The sequence below is a fragment of the Gigantopelta aegis genome, chromosome 10 (genome assembly GCF_016097555.1).
Source record: "Gigantopelta aegis isolate Gae_Host chromosome 10, Gae_host_genome, whole genome shotgun sequence".
NCBI lineage: Eukaryota > Metazoa > Mollusca > Gastropoda > Neomphalida > Peltospiridae > Gigantopelta > Gigantopelta aegis.
Window position 1 is genome coordinate 74,261,312 of NC_054708.1, and position 21,065 is coordinate 74,282,376.

Sequence of the window (21,065 nt, forward strand, 5' to 3'; positions counted from 1 at the left end):
AATAGCTATATAATTTAAAAAAATAAATATTTCTTTCTTTTCAGGGTTTTGTGAATTTTGTCAATGTTAAAACTTGTTTTTCTGAAATTAGTGTCTTTGGGAATAGCTAGTTCTGGTTGTGAGACATCAATATCTTCTGCATCATCTGGCTGTGGTAAAGAGAAGAACAAAGAAAGTAATGGTGTCATTAGAAGGTGTTGGTGTGGATGTTGTTTTCTCTCACCTGATGCCTGTTTGATGGGTATCCTTAGCGTTGTGACAACATCAGGGAAGCTGTCTTGTAATGAGTGGTGCTGATAGTGATCCACCAGTCTCTGCAACCAACAACCACAAAGTTAACAACCACACAATTAACAACTTGGTTACCAACCAAACGGTTACCAACCACTCAGTTACCAACCACACAGTTAACGCAATTAACAACCATTCAGTTAACAATTAGTTAACAACAGTAGTTACCAACCACACAGTTAACAACCACTCTTGTTACCAACCACACGATAACCAACAACACGGTTACCAACCACTCAGTTACAACCACACAGTTAATGCACAGTTAACAACCACTCAGTTAACAACAACAGTTACCAACCACACAGTTATCAACCAGTTAACAACCACACAGTTAACCACTCAGTTACCAACCACACAGTACAACCACCACACAATACAACCACCACAGTTACCAACCATTCAGTTACCAACTACACAGTTAACAACCACTCAGTTACCAACTGCACAGTTAACAACCACTCAGTTACCAACTACACAGTTAACAACCACTCGTACAGAAAGTGTGAAATCAAATTCAAGAACATTTGCGGGGGGAAATAGAACTTTTTCAAGAACATGTACAATAAAAAAATTCAAACATGTCAGGTGTAAGCAACAGTTTATTAAAAGAAAACAGAAAACAGCATAAAGCTTTCTAAAGCATACTTTTCAGCATTCACAATGCTTAACTGTTTCTTGTAAAGATTGCATACTGCAACCTTGTCATCTGCACGATCTTTCACTATCGAATCTTTATATTTGGGATCAACAAGCCACTTATCCCGAAACTTGCAACTTCTATGTTGGCAAGGCATGATCGAAAACGTTCCAAGAAACTTCCAACATGTGCGAATTAAAAATCCAAATGGCATCGCGTAGAAAATAAAAAGCAAACATGGCACTAATTGGTCATTTGCTCTTGAACGAACCAATAGAAAACGTTGTAGCATTAGCCTATATCAGGTGGCGCCATCTACTGAATCAAACTACCACTAATTTATCAATTCCCGGATCTCCGCTATTTTGTTTGACACAATTCGCCGATTTTTTCATACAAACATAAGTAATGATTGTTTGACAAAATGCCAATAAAATTATCCCGTCATACAAATTGTTAGTTACATGCATGAAAATTTGTGAAAATCAGATTCAAGAACATTCAAGAACATCCAGTCAAATTCAAGAACATTCAACACTTTCAGCACCCTGTGCAAACCCTGCAGTCAGTTAACAACCACTCAGTTAACAACCGCTCAGTTACCAACCACCGAGTTAACAACCACTGAGTTAACAACCACTGAGTTAACAACTACACTATAGTCCTTACCACTGTTTTCTTACTGTGATATGTACTACAACTTATTGCTTGTAGCCGATTGCTTTCTAAATTGCACACAAAAATAGTGGTTTCTTATCTTATGCAAATTATACGGAAATTATTTACAAAAAACAGTGTTCATAGAGGATGGGGAAGGATTATAGTTAGTGGGGGACAATATTTAAAAATCAGATAACCGGAATTTGGTTCAAATTTGATTTTTATCTGTAGTCCTTCCCACAGAGAATGCCTTTTTTTATACTATGGAATTTACTATTAGTTATTTATATCTGAACCAATTTTTTTTTAAATGACACACAAAAGTAGTATTTTTTCTTGGAGATCTAAGAGAAGTGGACATAGATGATATGGTAACATTCTAGTATGTGGAACCTGTGTCACTGTAATGGTTCTTTCACAGTTTCTGTCTGGACAAAACGTGGGGGAAATCTAACGGTAATTAAAGGTAGGAGAGTAATTTATCATAGTTGTTAACAATGTGGTTCGGACTATAGTCTCAAATCTCCCATGATGTCAAAGAGAGGTATAATATCCGCCCGGTCCCCTCCATTATTATTTTTATTTAGGTTTAGGGGTTAGGGGTTAGGGGTTAGGGTTGGGGTTGGGGTTGGGGTTGGGGTTGGGGTTGGGGTTGGGGTTGGGGTTGGGGTTAGGGTTGGGGTTAAGGTTAGGGTTAGGGGAGGGGGGGACCGGGCGGATATTTTTCCTCAAAGAGATACAATCTGTACGGTGTTAAAAGTCTCAGACTCTATTAGTCTCAAGTCTAGACCAAATGTTTTATAAGCACAGGGCATAGCTGGGACAAAATTAATTCTTCAAAATATATTATTAGTATTATTAATGTTAAAGTTGTTAATGAGGTAATAACTACTTACTGGTACAGAGTCAAAGTATCTGCCTTCAGCCAAATAAAATTTTCCTTCGGGCTGAGTTTTGTTTACTTTTATATGACGAACTGCATTAGCATATCTGAAAATAAACAGATACATATTTATTAAAGATGTCACCACAAAGTTACAGTGCCTTATTTTTCTACTTTTACATTTCTTTCCGTTAAATAACTACAAATTAATTGATCCCACGCATAATCATTGCATAAAAAACTTTGCAATGACCTTGCACAACATATAAACAGACGTGTTCAATACAACTATGTTCTTGCCTTTTTAAATCTTATCAAGTTGACTGTCGCACCTAAATGGGGCCATCAGAAAGAAGAGTTCCACAAAAATGTCAGTAATATTCACCTAGCTTTACGTTATTAAAGTTAAAAAGTTTATTTTGTTTAACACCACCACTAGAGCACATTGATTTAATAATCATCAGCTATTGGATGTCAAACGTTTGGTAATTATGACATATAATCTTAGAGAAGAAACCCGGTATATTTTTTCATTAGTAGCACGTGATCTTTTATATGCGTCATCCTATAAACAGAATAGCATATACCACGGCCTTTGATATACCAGTCGTGGTGCACTGGCTGGAATGAGAAATAAGCAATTGGCCCACTGATGGTGATTAATCCTAGACAGTCCGTGCATCAGGCGAGGTCTGTTCCACTGGGCTACGTCCTGCCATACATCACGAACTGATCGCCTCAACTAAATGTCCCTAATTCTGTTATTTACTGTATGTATTTTACTTAATATTGAGTGAATAACCTCCCTTTCTGTTTGTGATTGTGTGTGCTTTACTTACTTAATAATACTGAATAACTTCCACATGCTACTGCATGTACTAGTTAATAACCTCACTTTCTGTATGTAACTATATGTTCTTTACAAAATACTGAGTAAATAACCTCATTTTTGTATGTAACTATGTTCTTTACTAACTTAATACTGAGTGAATAACCTCATTTTCTGTATGTAACTATGTTCTTTACTAACTTAATACTGAGTGAATAACCTCACTTTTTGTATGTAACTGTATGTGCTTTACTAACTTAATACTGAGTGAATAACCTCACTTTCTGTATTTAACTATATGTTCTTTACTAACTTAATACTGAGTGAATAACTTCACTTTCTGTATTTAACTATGTTCTTTACTAACTTAATACTGAGTGAATAAGCTAACTATGTGTATGTAACTGTATGTGCTTTACTTACTTAATACTGAGTGAATAAGCTCCCTTCCTGGCTTGGTTTGTGCTGACTCTGATGAGGAAGGTTCCGTCTGGACAGGGGTCAAGGCTGCTCTGGGCTGCATCACGCTCCATCTCTCCCACATACCTGAAACACACAGCCGTTAACACCACACTTTCACTGACTGGTCATTTTACACTCAGTCATGACAAAATGATAAAAGAAACAAAAATTGTATCATTCATCAAATATAACATACATAAAAAAATTACCTTTGGTATATAACTTTTATTGTGTATGAAGCCAAAATGATGGTATGGCAATGTCCTGTTGTTGAACGTAGTAATGGCAATTAATACAATTTTGTGATCAATCACCAGTTTATATAAACCGATCATATGTAGATTAGGAATCTACTAAATCTACATAATACTTTGAAGCTTGTAAATCTGTTTGCTACTTTAGGACAAACACTTTGAAAGTGTGAAGTTATTCTTCTGTATAAAAGTGAAATTATATATAAAGATCAGACATTTTTAAGTCTTAAACTTATATTAAACAAAACAATGAAAATGTTGGGGGGGGTGTTTAAATTTAAATTCTAAAATAATCTATAAACACACTATAAAGCAAGTTTATAAATCCTTTATACAGAACTGACAATAAATATAAAATAATGATGAAAATCTTTGTAATCTAGATGTAACATTAGCAAAAACAAAACACAAGGCTCCTGATGGTTATATTTACATGTACATTATTCTATTTATAATATTTCAAAGAAAAATTTTGCAGGCACAGAAACAAGACTTTATTGAGAAGATAATTAATACTTTAGTGATCAAAAAAATTAAAGAAAACATGGATATAATAAATAATAAATGCAAAATCTGTAATAATATATGTAGCTGACTCAAAAACAAAAAGAAAAGAAGAAAAAAGAAGAAAATAAAAGGCTGCATTAAAAGCACATCTACAGATCTATAGGTATGCAAAGCACAGTTATTTAACTGTTCAACCATTTAATTGTTAATGAACCACGGGCCTAATTCACAGAGACCTCGTAAGCTCTTTTAAATACTATCACACTGTCTTTGCAAGTCTTTTTGATGACACTGCCTGAGAGATATCAAAGTTGAGAGAGTTTAATGAATTAAAATATTAAATCTGATGGCAATTAGTTCAATCTCTACAAAACAGGAGTCGAGTGCTATCATTCTGACTACTACATGCCAATAAAGTTGAGTAGTCTATGCACTTTGTTCGGATCCATGACTACATTTCATATTCACGTCATCTTTAAATTCCCCTTGCTTACTGTGGATTAATTTTGCAAGTATAAGATTAATGGGTACCAGTTGTGGCAGTGACTTGCTGAGAAAGGTGATCAATGTAAGGGATAGCAAGTCAAATAAACTAGTGGATTGGGGAGCAGAGAGTATGCTTTAAACTCTTCAGATTATGCACCCACTCCCCCACGGGCTGAAAGTTGAAGTTGAAGTTTGTTTTGTTTAATAACACCAATAGAGCACATTGATTTATTAATTATCGGTTTTATTAAACATTTGGTAATTTTGACAGTCTTAGAAAGGAAGCTTGCTATATCTTCCAATTAATAGCAAGGGATCTTTTATATGTACCATCCCATAGACAGGACAGCACATACCACAGCCTTTGATATACCAGTCGTGGTGCCCACAGGCTGAAAGATAAATCAATAGTATGTAACTTCAATTCTACCTCCATTTGTTGATATCTAGGTTGTAACAAAACTTGACAAAAATATTTTCTCATAATGTGGTACATGGGTTACCAAGCTCTGTTTATGTCGATGCCAACAGAATGCTAATTAACGAATGAACCTGAAATACCTGGTTAGTCGTAAAGCAAATGTATTATTACATTCATCGTGCTACTTGGTACATACCAGTTATGTTCGAACTAGAAAAGAAATAAATGCATACAAAGACCAGATTGGATTAGGCCCGCTTTCCATTAACGTAATTTGGTGCGAGTTTCTATGTACGAGTTTATTGAAACAGACTAGATTAGACCCAATTTCTATATATGTGATTTCACATACGGAATTCATTGGGGAAAAAGTTGATTGTTTAGCGATTTTTTTGCATGCAACTTTTTCAGCATGGTGACATGATAAAGTGAAGTACTTACTTTTGGCTTAAAAGTACACACATCAAACTTTTTATAGAAAATGCAGATATGGAAAATCTGATATTCGATGTGTGGAAATCGCATTTATGTAAAGTGGGCCTTTTCTGCTAAAACACTACATACCACGGACTGGTGCTGAGGTTGGGCACATTCAAGTAAGGACTACTCTGAGGCGTGCAGGACACAGAGAATGGGGGTTCTTGAGTAATGGGAGTTTTACTATCACCGACGTTTACTGTTATATACGAATCTTTTCTCTGAAACAAGAGGCGATGTCAAAAGAGCAAAAACAAAATAATAATGCAACACAAGACAAGGATCTCCAAAAAATTCAAAAACAATGCTGTGTATGAAGGATGATCATACCAAAAGTGGCAAAATAGTATTTCAGTGGCAGCATTGTAAAATGGCAATGTTGTAAACTGGCAGGATTTTAAAGTGGCAAGGGTATTAACAGGCAGGATTTCAAAGTGGCAAGATTGTAAACTGGCAGGATTTGAAAGTGGCACGGGTATAAACAGGCAGGATTTCAAAGTGGCAGTATAATATTTTGATGGCACCAGCCATGGTTTGGTTTTCGTGGTAGTTGAGTCATAAGTCTGGTAGGTAATGGGTTTGAATTCTTGTACCAGCTCCCACCCTGAGTGAATTTAATGGCTCTATGAGGTTGTAAGACAACTACACAGACTTCTCTCTAACTCACTGCTAATGTTTATTTAACAAAATTCAATGACAAGTGGCAGGATCTGGTAAAATTTTATCTTGGTGGAAATAATCATAAAACCCCCACTAGCTACCACTTCTAGTCGTACAAATGTGGGATTACACACTTTTAAAGTGAAGTGTATTTAAAAAAGAAATGTTTCTGAAATGTTTGGAGATGGATGCAACATTAAGCCATGCTGTTTCAAGACACAGATACACAACATACACCAAACAAAAAAATCCATATGCCAGCAGCCAATTTTCATTCGAGAAATGTTCACAAATATTCTGTGATAAGAACCCTGGCAATTGAAAAAAATGGCCATGGCAAACACATGCCATGAAAAGACTGGAGGAGTGCATTTCCATCAAGAACAGAACACAACTCAGGTTTCGGCTCTTCACAATCAATGGCCTGTTCAAGAGTGATTTCAGTCTTTGCAGGGAAGCCATCTGCAGTGGTAAGTGACCATGCAACTGCAGTGGTAAATGCCCATGCAACTAGGCTCATAGAAAATACCAACACCGTTTCAAGACTGATATTATTTTGTACTAACAAAAGGAGCAGCTGACCAAAGATATTTCTCTGTACTGTAATTTGCACTGTCTTATTTGCAGATGAACAGTGGAATATGTCAATCTTACAAAAATAAATAATTAAGAAAATACAAAATTCTATTGCAAAATAAATTCTGCGGCCAAATTGAAAACACTGCAGCAATCTCCATGGCATGGTCGATTGGTGTGGTTAATTGCCAAGGCTGAATAAGCAAAATATTATTTAATCTGATTTTGATTAGAACTTTGAAATTAGTGACATTCTTAATACTAAAACAGGTTGATTTATGAAACAGGCTGCTGGCAACATTTCAAAGGTACTGGGCCCTCATACAGCAATGTATAGTAATTTTAGCTAAAATTTAGTTTCTTGCTTTATTTTAATATTCATTTCTTCATATCTGGTCACGTGAACGTAATTTGTTTAGAGCATATTTGCCTAAAAATTCATTCGACAATCAATAACACTAGATTTTAAAATGGAGGCAAGTAAATGCTCATGTCCATTACAATCCAAGTGTTATGAATATTCAAACATTTTGATGTTTCAAAAGGATGGGTTTTTTTTTTTTAAATAATGTTAAAAATTGATTATTATCCAAACCATTTGTTGCTAATGCTTGCTAGACTGGTTTTCACACCAAATATTAAACCGAAAGACCAGCATGAGAACCAGTCAAAATATTTTTCAAATGTTCAACAAAAAAATGACTGTCTTGAGCTTATATATAAACATTAGGACAACTAAAATCATTGGATAACGAGAAATTAATATTCAGCAAGAAACTAAAGTTTCAACATAAATACATTACACTGTTATAAGAGGAACATGGGCCTTTAACAGATTCAAACTAATTCTGTAACAAACAAAACATCATTATACTGATTGCAAAAAAAAAAGAGAAGAAAAATGGAAGTAGTTGTCTAAAAATAAAAATAAAATAAAGAAAACCCCAAAACAACAGAGATAACACATGCTGCGGTGGAATTCAGTAACAGACTACAAGTAAAACAGCGAGACTGAAATGGTGAACATGCCAATCTACGAGGCAGCTACAGGACATTCACAGTGAGTGCTGGACACCAGCGGGCCAGAGACTGTGACACCCTACCAGGAGAACATAGAGATGTTCTGGTGATCGGCGATACTGGAGCTCGATGGACCATTAAGTTCAGCTAATGGTCCTGGTGATACTATCGGGTCCTCGTAGGCTGGCCTTACAAACTAGAAGCAATTTTAAGGTATTCATAAATTTGTAAACACGTAGCAAATGAAAAAGAACTAAAACCCATCATTATTGGCATTCCACAATAAAAAGGAAAGTCCTTTTTTTATATCTCAAATTGAGAGCTATATGGAAATATAAAATCTATAGATGTTGACTCCCACCACTTAAAACGAGTAGCGATATCCAGAGATGGAAAATGAACAACAAATTCTATAAACCGTCGTAATCTTTAAACATACTGTTAACTTTTCATTAATAAATTAAAGTTGTTTTGCTTAATGGCACTATTCGAGAACATTGATTAACCTTCTGACTACTGCAGGCAAGATATCTTGCTCAACGTCACGTCAGTCGACATACTGTACACTGTATATAGTGCATTCTTCAATTCATATTTCCAGCCGTTTTGCACACGACACACACCGGCATTTATTAACAGAAAACTGAAGACAACTCAGCTTCCTGTGTCTTTAGAAAATAGTGGAAAATACTTTGGAATTTTGAGTTGAAAAAATGCTTTTCGGCAAGTATTTTTGCTTGACAACAATGGCGGTACGCCATGGTCATTTTCAGGGATCGATAGCTGATTGTGACAGCTATTTTGATAATAAATTTGATTGTTTTACTAACAACAAAAATCATAAAATATTGAGATATGAATCGTAATTTTTTTTTTTTTTTATTATTCTGGTCAGAAAGCCACTGTTATTGGGAATAATGGACATAAATACTGGACAGCTGGCCACAAATGCAGGCATCGAAATAAGTCGAGAACGGTCATTCAGGTTACTGGGAGGTTACCACATGTAAGAAAAGTCGAGAATTTCAACATGTATACTACAATAATCATCTGGCACACATGTAAGGGCATTAAAAGTAGTAGTAACAGGAATTCAATTCTAACTTTTATATAGTTGTGATAACCTATAGGTTACCAGGCTATATTTTGTGATAACCTGTAAATGGGTTACCAGACACAATGCTTATTTCAATGTCTGAAATGCCCATAAGTAAACACAACTTTAAAAAAAACAATTTGCCTAATTTTAATCAACATTAACTGATCTAAAATATCCTGAATATTAGAAAAATACACGAAAATAATACATACCAATTCAAATATGAACTTTATTTTATGTATTTATAAAACATTCAAGTGAATATATGTGAGTAAAAATTATAAACTTGTACCCACTCAATGTGGTTTTTGTTTAAAATTAATCCAGTAGTCTAAAAGTTAACTAATCATCGGCTATTGGATGTCAATCATTGGATAATTCTGACTCATTATCTACATTTGTGCATTAGCAGCAAGGGAACTTTTACGTTTATATGCACTTTTCCACAGACAAGACAGCAAATGTTGCAGCTTTGATATACCAGTCCTGTGGCACTGGCTGAAAAGGGAAAACAACCGAATGGGTCTGCCAAAGTAATTCAATCTTAAAGGGACATTCCTGAGTTTGCTGCATTTTAAGATGTTTCCCACTAATAAAATATTTCTACGATTAAACTTACATATTAGATATATTTTCTTGTTTGGAATATCAGTGTCTGTATATTCAATGCATTTCTGGTCGTCTTAATATTTGTAAGAAGCCCAAACTGGATTTCGTCTTCAAATAATTTCGTACATACCAAAAAAAATATTTTTTCGGAAATAAAACAAAATTTAACCCAGTACAAATATTAAAATGATCAGAACCATGTTTAATATACAGCCACCAATATTTTATGCAGAAAAATATATCTGATATTTAATTACAATCGTTAAAAAGTCTCTAAGACCCTTTAAGACTCAAGCACCTCAGGCTGGAGCTCTACTGACTGAGCTAACTGATGAAAAACACAGACACTCTTCGAGATAGGTTAAAATTTGGAATTCTGAAAAATTGGAAGACTTTCCATATCTCAATATCTCAGAATTTAAGACATTCAAGCACAACTTAATACTATATGTATATAAGTAATTTAGATTTAGTTTTTTTTATTTAATTTAAAAAAAAGTGAACATATTTTTAGAGGACTTTTTAACATCTTTTTGTTGTGGTAATGCAGATTATAGCACAATACACAATTATTACACTGGATTGTAGTTTTGCTTCCATCTCGGTCATGTGTGGCAATGCAAATAAAAAGAAACGAAGAATGAGAGAGAAAATATTAAGAATGTCCTTTTTTTTTTTACATTTTCGGTGAAAAACTTCTAAAGAAAAACCCATCTGAATATCAGTGAAGTCTGATGTAGAATAATATTTTTAATACAAATGATAAAACTGGCTAAATATATAAAATTTGAAAATTCAAGTTAGAAAACAATTTAATAAGACCATAAAAGTTAAAACAATAAAAGAACTGTATCCCAAAAGAACTTGATCAAATTAACTTTCTTATTACAATACAATGCACTAATTTTCAAATACTTAACACCGAAGCCACCGATATTGCTGTACAAACAAAAAAGGTATGTACCTTAGAAACTAATAAATTAATGGCATAAAAAACGCAATAGTCAAAGACAATTTACACTGCCTAGTAATTAGGGTTGGTGGCTTTACAAAATAAATACATAAAATGTTCGACATACTGCACAATGAATAAATAATGCAAGTCTGTTATTTATTTTACAATCTACATAATGATATGTTTACACAATGATTAAATTAACATACCAGTAGTCTTCTTAGTATGACATAGTTTGTTACTTATTTTACAATCTACATAAAGATATGGTTACACAGTGATTAAATTAACATACCAGTAGTCTTGTTAGTGTGACGTAGTTTGCTGGGAAGTATCCCTCTTCACCTCGGAACCGACCCTATAAAATGTTCAATATAATGTGAGTGGGTATAAAGCTGATAAATATAATGTCAGTGGAAATAAAACTGATAATTATAATGCCAGTTGAAATAAAATGGATAAACATAATGTCAGTGGATATAAAACTGATAAATATAATATCAGTGGATATAAAACAGAAAAATATAATATCAGTGGAAATAAAACGGATATTGATATACTGTCAGTGGAAATAAAACTGATAAATATACTACTCAAAAGAATTTAAGGGTCAAAAATTTATAACCAAATAAGTTTCAGAGTGTATTAGATTGATGATGTAAACTACACCAAAAATTTAATTTATTGTTCCATATTTACAAAAAACCACAAATAAACATCACTGTATACAAGAAAGTCACATGACATGCTGTCAAAGTTGAAGGTTGTCAAACATGGATTTTACACATTAGAACATTCGTTTAATAGTGTGTGAATCCACCCCTAGTGCGAATACACTCGACACATCGTTGCCTCATGCTGTTGATCAGACGTCTGAAGAACTCTTGGGAATGGCCTGCCACTCTGCCATAAGAAGTTGACCCAGATCATGAAGGTTGGCCGGAGGGGCATGGTTATCCCGAACTCTCCTGCCTAATTCGTCCCAGGCGTTCTCTATTGGGGCCAAGGCGAATATGCTGGCCAATCCATCCTGGCGATACCTTGTTGTCTGAGAAAGTCCGTTACCACCCTGGCGCGGTGGAGTCTGGCATTGTCATCCTGCAGAACTGCCCCGCCGCCAATCTGCTGAAGGCCTGGGAGAACCAACGGCCGGATAATCTCATTCAGATAGCGGATTCCATTCAGATTGCCATCCACCACATAGAGGGGGGTCCTGTGGTGGATAGAGATGCCACCCCACACCATGAAGCTGCCACCACCGAACCGGTGACGTTGTCTAACATTAACGTCAGCAAAGCGCTCCCCAGGAGTCTGTAGACACGAACCCGACCGTCGTTGAACTGGAGACTAAACCTGGACTCATCAGTGAACATCACTCGACCCCACTGAACACGTTGCCACCGCAGATGAAGTGTGCACCAATGACGTCTGGCCGTTCTGTGACGTGGTAGGAGTGGTGGTCGAACAACCTGGCGACGGCAGCGTAGATTATTGGCTCTCAGACGATTGCGTATGGTTTGATCAGACACTCGAGTTCCAGTCGCAGTCCGCAGATTGTCACGTAATCGGCGTGCAGTGGTTGTGCGTTGACGTAGAGCCATATTGGTGATGTAGCGGTCCTCTCTATTTGTAGTGCTTCGGGGTCTTCCCGAACGTGGACGATTTCGAACAGAATTCGTTGCTTGGTACCGTTGCCACAGTCGGCCAACGACACTCTGACTGACACCAAGTCTCAAAGCAACATTTCTTTGCGTATTGCCATCCTGAAGCCAAGCAATAGCCCTGTTGACGTCGTACCATTGTCGAATTTGGAGTGTGCACCGTACACGAACGCAAGCTCCAATTATACGGAAATTCAACATTGGGAACATGGAATACACATGCAAAGCGTGCAAATGAAGCGCTTTGTGAAAAAGCAAGTTATGGGCACTTAGCAGACCTTTCGCTTTCGCCCTAATTTACGTGCAAATATAAGCATGTTTTCGCCATTAGAACTAGTCGACAGTGTCAATGACAGTGGATTTTAATTCATTTATGGGTTGCTTAGACCCACTTTCGTCAAAATGGAACAATACCATGCGTGACATTATGGTCTAGCTAATATAATTGACATTCAGAAAATAATGTCGAAAATATTGTCTGACCCTTAAATTCTTCTGAGTAGTATATATCAAGTGGATATAAAACTGAAAAATATAATGTCAGTGGAAATAAAACTGATAAATATAATGTCAGTGGAAATAAAATGGATAAACATAAAGTCAGTAGATATAAAACTGGTAAATATAATGTTAATGGATATAAAACTGATAAATCTTATGTTGAGTGGATATAAAACTGGTAAATATTATGTTGAGTGGATATAAAACTGGTAAATATTAAGTCAGATGCTATTTTTACAGAGCCCACATATCCTCTGACACCCACAATCACACTCTCGCAAAGCAAACACATACACACATTATTCTACTGACCTTCCACCATTCTCCACTTTGGTCGAGTACTTCTATGACATCCCCACTTTTGAACTTGAGAGGCTTGTGACCATTTGGTGTTGGCGTGCCTTGATACGACATGTTGGCTTTGGCCTCTACAATCACAAAATAATTTATCACTTGACACCAGTTGTATGTTCTCAGACATATATCTAATAATAATTATTATTACACACCATACCCCTACGAGTCCTTGCAGGGGACAATATCTAAACATTTTAGGTAATCAGAATTTGGATCATGTGAGATTTTCACCTAATCATATTTGCAAAGCGAATAAAGTTCTGATGATCTTAAACACAGGCATTTATTACAACTGTGATAGGAAAACACCAAAATGGCAATGGATCACCCGAGTAGGATTGATCCTACGACCAAGCACCTCAGTTAAACACTCTACCGACTGAGCTAAATCCCACCCCTACAATATTATAGAGTACAAAGATGAGACAGCAGATTTAAAAACAACAACAATCGATATCAACTGTGAAACAGGAAAGAGAGAAGAGGGGGATGGGGAGGGTCAATGTTTTATTCAAGTATGATCAACTTACTGTGTATTGTTCCTCGATGATGAATTCGGGCTGAAAAACAATTTACCAGAAAATATTACAAGTCCTATTCTAATCCAATCAGCCTGTAAAAAAAACATTAAGACTAATCAAATTTAATTCGGACAAATGCAACATTGAAGAATGTGGCTATTTACATGTAAAACAGATGCAAAATAATGTCCACATTTTACCACAGTATCGCCCTGTATTACTTGGCATAAATATTAAAAGCAGAGCCACACAGCAACTGCCCTTTAAAGTGACACAGATTATGTGACTTAAAATATACACTTTATAGCTACCTAAAGCCGTAGATAGCATTAAATAAACATTTAATTTGTCATTTTATAATATTTATTGCTGTGTAGTCCTAATTCAGCTATATACAAAAGTACCAATAACAAGTGGGATAGGGAGCTGGCTTTTCTTGACAAATTAAAAGTATGTATATATATACTATATGTATGTATATACTATATGTATGCATATACTATACGTGTGTATGTACTATATGTATGTATATACTATATGTGTGTATATACTATACTATATGTGTGTATATACTATATGTGTGTATATACTATATGTATGTATATACTATATGTGTGTATATACTATACTATATGTATGTATATACTATATGTGTGTATATACTATATGTATGTATATACTATATGTGTGTATGTACTATATGTGTGTATGTACTATATGTGTGTATATACTATATGTGTGTATATACTATATGTGTGTATATACTATATGTGTGTATATACTATATGTGTGTATATACTATACTATATGTGTGTATATACTATATGTGTGTATATATACTAAAACGCAAAAGAAACGCAGGTTCTCATTAAATTGGATATAAAATATTAAAAAAACAAAACGAAATGAAGATTTCAACATTTATTTTGGAGCTACACCAATTCGGCACACATTGGTGTTGGAAATTTTTGATTGAATTCCTTTTTGGCTATTGTTTCATGTCATAAAGTAGGGTGGGGGTCCATGTTAAAAATGTGAAAGAGACGGGACCTGTAGCATGGTCAAAGTCAGTATCGCGTGTGACCACCCTGGGCATTCAAACAGGCAGTGCAACGTCTCCTCATTGAGTTGACAAGCCGTTGAAAGAATGCCTGAGGGAGTGAGTTCCATTCATGGACCAATGCTGCCTCCAGCGCCTGCTATTCTGAGGTTGTCCGCGAGCCTGAAGGCGACGTCCGATTTCATCCCAGACGTGTTCGATAGGCCGCCATGTCCGGGTGATAAGGCTGGCCACGGCAAACGTTGGGATGTTGTGCTGAGCCAGCAAACGCCTGTGTTGCCCTGGCAGTGTGGCGGCCTGGCATTGTCTTGCTGCAGCAAGCGCACACGGGGTGAGCGGCAAAGAAGGGAACGACGTGACCTTGTTGATGACGTCATTTTGGTACACGGCGGCATTAACGCGTTGTCTGAACACATGAAGTTGTGTTTCTGTGGTTGAAATGAGAACCCACCCCACACCATCACACTACCCCCGCCCCATCGGTCGTGCCTGCAGAACGCAGCAGTCGGAGTAACGTTCATGTCGACGTCGCCATACTCGGATTCGGCCATCAGCGTTGGAAACATTGTAACGGCTCTCATCAGTAAACAGAACTTGTTGCCACTGGCCACGTCGCCATCTTTGATGTTGTTGCGCCCAACTGTTGACGTTGTTGGCGGTGCCAAGGGGTCAATATTGGTCCCACATAAGGACGGCGGTTACGGAGTCCTGCTGCCCTCAGACGGCGTCGGACGGTATCGCGGACACTGACCACGTGTGGACCACGCACCTGGTGAGCGGTGTTAGCTGCTGGCAGCATCCATTCCTAAGGTGGGTCACCCGGATGTACCGGTCTAGGGCTGCGGTTGTCACCCTCGGGCGGCCGTGCGTGGTCGATCGTTCCAGATCCAGTGATTTGGTGACGTTGAGAAAGGCGTGCGATTGTCGAAACATGACATCCCAATTGTCTGGCCTACAGCAGTACGGGTCTGTCCGGCTTGCAACATCCCGATGGCCATCCCTCGCTGGGAGTTGCGTCAGTCGCGGCATTTTTAAAATGTGATTCTGTTGTCTGTCACTACTCAAATTGAATTTATGCGATTAAATCCAGGTGTGTAGGCTTTATAAGCATTTCAATGAGTGTGTTTGCACTGGATTCATGATACGGATGATCCAGCACGTGCAAACAACGTGTTTTGAGAATTCGTGACGTCACACAGGTAATGAAATTGACACGCAGGTGGGACTGCGGTGTGGGTGTGTGCCATGTCCTTTAACACAGTTGAGGTTCAATTCCACCAAAGATACTGCTTTACAAAGTGCAATTCTTTCGCATTTTCAGGACCTGCGTTTCTTTTGCGTTTTAGTATACTATATGTGTGTATATACTATATGTGTGTATATACTATATGTGTGTATATACTATATGTGTGTGTGCCTTTAACCACATCAATACCTTGCTTTGGTTTTCCTATACATTCTTTATGTACAGCTTTCTTTGAATCTGAAATAAAGAGAAAAATTATAAAATAACAAAATTGCATGTGCTTACACATTATAAACAACATTTACCAAGTCTGTATAAAAAGCTAGAAGTGTTTTTAAATGGAAAGGTAGATCTTAATCAATAAACCTGCCTATAACCATTCACCACTTCTCTCTCTATCTCTATGTATAACCATGTAGTGTTATCTCTCTGTATAACCATGTAGTGTTATCTCTCTCTTTCTCTTGGTCTCTCTGTATAACCATGTAGTGTTATCTCTCTGTATAACCTTGTAGTGTTATAGCTCTCTCTCTTTATCTTGATATTTCTGTATAACCATGTAGTGTTATCTCTCTGTATAACTATGTAGTTTTATATCTCTCTCTCTCTCTTGGTCTCTCTGTATAACCATGTAGTGTTATCTCTCTCTTGGTCTCTCTGTATAACCATGTAGTGTTATCTCTCTCTTTCTCTTGGTCTCTCTGTATAACCATGTAGTGTTATCTCTCTGTATAACCGTGTAGTGTTATCTCTCTCTCTTTCTCTTGATATTTCTGTATAACCATGTAGTGTTCTCTCTCTGTATAACTATGTAGTTTTATCTCTCTCTCTCTCTCTCATGGTCTCTGTATAACCATGTAGTGTTATCTCCATCTCTTTCTCTTGGTTTCTCTGTATAACCATGTAGTGTTCTCTCTCTCTCTCTCTCTCTCGGTCTCTCTGTATAACCATGTAGTGTTATCTCTCTCTCTCTCTCTTGGTCTCTCTCTCTTGGTCTCTCTGTATAACCATGTAGTGTTATCTCCATCTCTCTCTCTCTCTCTCTCTCTCTATCTCTCTGTATAACCATGTAGTGTTATCTCTCTCTCTTGGTCTCTCTGTATAACCATGTAGTGTTATCTCTCTCGTGGTTTCTCTGTATAACCATGTAGTGTTATCTCCATCTCTCTCTCTTGGTCTCTGTATAACCATGTAGTGTTCTCTCTCTCTCTTGGTCTCTCTGTATAACCATGTAGTGTTATCTCTCTCTTGGTCTCTCTGTATAACCATGTAGTGTTATCTCTCTCTCTCTCTCTCTCTCTTGGTCTCTCTGTATAACCATGTAGTGTTATCTCTCTCTTGGTCTCTCTGTATAACCATGTAGTGTTATCTCCATCTCTTTCTCTTGATCTCTCTGTATAACCATGTAGTGTTATCTCTCTCTCTCTCTCTTGGTCTCTCTGTATAACCATGTAGTGTTATCTGTCTCTTGGTCTCTCTGTATAACCATGTAGTGTTATCTCTCTCTTGGTCTCTCTGTATAACCATATAGTGTTATCTCTCTCTTGGTCTCTCTGTATAACCATGTAGTGTTATCTCCATCTCTTTCTCTTGGTCTCTCTGTATAACCATGTAGTGTTATCTCTCTGTATAACCTTGTAGTGTTATCTCTCTCTCTCTCTTTCTCTTGATATTTCTGTATAACCATGTAGTGTTATCTCTCTGTATAACTATGTAGTTTTATCTCTCTCTCTCTCTCGGTCTCTCTGTATAACCATGTAGTGTTATCTCTCTCTTGGTCTCTCTGTATAACCATGTAGTGTTATCTCCATCTCTTTCTCTTGGTCTCTCTGTATAACCATGTAATTTTATCTCTCTCTCTCTCTCTCTGTCTCTCTTTCTCTTGGTCTCTCTGTATAACCATGTAATTTTATCTCTGTCTCTGTCTCTCTTTCTCTTGGTCTCTCTGTATAACCATGTAATTTTATCTCTGGCTCTCTCTCTGTCTCTGTCTCTCTTTCTCTTGGTCTCTCTGTATAACCATGTAGTGTTCTCTCTCTCTTGGTCTCTCTGTATAACCATGTAGTGTTATCTCCCTCTCTTTCTCTTGGTCTCTCTCTCTCTGTATAACCATGTAGTGATATCTCTCTTGGTCTCTCTGTATAACCATGTAGTGATATCTCTTCCCCCATTTAACCATGTAGTGTTATCTCTCTCTGTATAACCATGTAGTTCTCTCTCTGTCTGTCTATGTCTCTCTCTTGGGTTTCTCTGTATAACCATGTAGTGATCTATCTATCTATCTATCTCTCTCTCTCTCTCTCTCTCTCTCTCTCTCTCCTCTCTCTCCTCTCTCTCCTCTCTCTCTTCTCTCTCTCTCTCTCCATCATCATCTTCATTATTTCAAAGAAAAAAACTGAAGTAATTCACTGCTGTCAGATAAACTTGTGTCCATAACAACACACACTTGTAGTTTGTATTTATTTACACAACTACTGGTAACTTAAATACCATGCTAGATAATACAAACAGATGAACTAACCTTGACACATATATCCTTGGAAGAAAATTCCTCTGAAAAAACCCACATAAAAACATTATATATATATATTTTAAATATTAGCAAATAAGTATAAAATATTGAAACACAAAAATTCAACCAGCAGGATTTGACAGCCAGTAGTCTTAACCACATAGTCATCAAAAAAAACAATTCAAAGTTTTTTCAGTTAGCTATGTTACGATTCACCAGGTTAGTGGTACATGTAGGTCGTTTGGTATATGGTAACCATTTATTTCACAAATATAATAATCCAACAAACATTTGTTTTATTTACATTCAATAAAAGTTCAAACACATTATCCTGGGCTGTCTGTCGTTAATGGTTAAATAGCGATTTAGTGGTTAATGAGAGAAAAGCCACAGAGTGGTTGAAACCCTCTGGGTGAGAGTTGGTAATGAGAAGTAATACTCAGTCTGACAACTGAACCACTAAACCATCAAGGCCCACACTCAATGCAGAAATCATTACAAGTTCAATTTGTCAAATTTAAAGTTTGTTTTGTTTAATGAAATCGTCGGCTATGGGAAATCAAACATTTGGTAATTTTGAAATATAGTTTTAGAGAGGAAACCTGCTACATTTTTCCATTAGTAGCAAGGGATCTTTTATATGCATCATCCCAAACAGGATAGCACATACCATGGCCTTTGACAGCCCTCTATATTGCAACCGTTTATGCAACTGTTGCATAAGTGACCATCTTTTCCATTTGGCTACTAAAACATTTCTATATTAAAAATGGAAGGCGCCATCTGGCTCCTAGATGAAAAAGTTAATGTGGAGAGCTGTTTGATATACCATTTGTGCTGTACAGTATATCAAGTTCAGCCAATCACTGTGCATGACTAGTGAATATCACACCACATGATTAATAATAAATAGATTACCTCAAAAGCTTTCCACACACATCACACTCGGTGGGTTTGTCAAATGTCTGCATCAGATAGTTTGGACCTGCCTGTGGCTGAGTGTTGTCACTGAAAAATAATGAAACAAAAGTATAGGTACTGACTAACTGAGGTCCAAATAATCATTTAAAAAGTGGTTGAATCAACTTAAAAGCATAATGAAATGTCAACAAAAGTTTAAAGCTTTAAACAACAACACTAGAACATATTGATTTATTAATCATCGGCTATTGGATGTCAAACATTTGGTAATTCTGACATATAGTCTTAGAGAGGAAACCCACTCAGTTTCCATTAGTAGCAAGGGATCTTTTATATGCACCATCCCACAGATAAGATGACACATACCACAGCCTATGATATACTAGTATTGGTGCACTGGCTGGAACGAGAAATAGTCAAATGGACCCACCGATGGGAGATCAATCCTAGACAGACCGTACATCAGGCGAGTGCTTTACCCCTGGGCTAAGTCCAGCCCACCAAAATGTCTACAGTGCATTTGAAATACGTATTATAATCAAATATTTCCATGCCTTAAAATGTGATTTACTAATTTTAAAAACATCATTTGTAATGATAGAAGATCATGAAACTGGAAATTACAATACGAGTGTAAATTACATTGGAATGAAAAATACAACAGCAGGGCTCAAATTCAAAAGCAGCCATATGGCAAATTACCACAGTGCCCTAGTAAATTAAACAGTATCATGGCCAAGCTGGTTGTGCCTTATTTTGCATGTTACTAATTGGTCATCATACTCAAATGAGACTCCTCAAAGACTTAAAACCATTCACACTTCTTTATTTTGAATGGGTACTGTTGTGCAATATTAAGACACTTGTTGAAGTTTGCCTTGTTGCCTGGCCTTCTGGCCGTAATTCCCTAAAGAATTCTCCACTGGTTTAGGCCAAATGGCCTTGTACTCTAATTTGCCAAGTCCTGCAATAGAGGTTGTCACACATCTATTAATGACTATGGTTACTTACAGTGCCATGTTTATAGCTTCAACCCACTTGACTCTCACTTCTTCTGTTTTCGCATAAAACGTGTAGGCCATTTGTTGATTTTTCTGCACCATGATAAATGGACAATTCCACTACAAGCAAAAAATATTTTTTTAAATGTAGTATCAAATGAAACCATGTTTACTTTTCAAAACCATAAATCTACTTAAATACAACTTTGTTTTTAAAAATCCTAACCCGAAGATTCTTCCGTCACTTTTTAAATCACCAATATGTAGTCTTAATGTGTGTTATAGGTGGCAGCAACATGACATTAAAATATAGTTACTTCAATATGAATATTAGTGTATAATAATTTCATACATAACAATTTATTTTTTCTTCAAATTACCAAACATTTGAAATACATTTATTGATGTAATGTTTATATTTGACACTGTTTATAAGATTTAATTACCAGAATCATC

General features: G+C 36.4%; 1 protein-coding gene across 8 annotated transcripts in view; it reads right to left on the reverse strand.

The window, feature by feature from the left end:
• LOC121383461 (guanine nucleotide exchange factor VAV3-like) overlaps positions 1–21,065 on the reverse strand; it is a 97,665-nt gene that overhangs the window by 13,006 nt on the left and 63,594 nt on the right. For 7 of the 8 annotated variants that reach the window (XM_041513521.1, XM_041513520.1, XM_041513526.1 and 4 more), the window contains 11 exons: positions 20,620–20,729; positions 19,606–19,695; positions 18,697–18,728; positions 16,365–16,412; positions 13,879–13,908; positions 13,304–13,419; positions 11,125–11,187; positions 5,998–6,131; positions 3,727–3,849; positions 2,488–2,581; positions 224–314 (listed from right to left, as the gene is read on the reverse strand). In XM_041513521.1, coding sequence (XP_041369455.1) covers positions 224–314; positions 2,488–2,581; positions 3,727–3,849; positions 5,998–6,131; positions 11,125–11,187; positions 13,304–13,419; positions 13,879–13,908; positions 16,365–16,412; positions 18,697–18,728; positions 19,606–19,695; positions 20,620–20,729 — 931 coding nt within the window. Of the gene's footprint in view, positions 1–223; positions 315–2,487; positions 2,582–3,726; positions 3,850–5,997; positions 6,132–8,249; positions 8,363–11,124; positions 11,188–13,303; positions 13,420–13,878; positions 13,909–16,364; positions 16,413–18,696; positions 18,729–19,605; positions 19,696–20,619; positions 20,730–21,065 lie in introns of all 8 variants that reach the window. The other variant, XM_041513523.1, reaches the window with a different exon arrangement.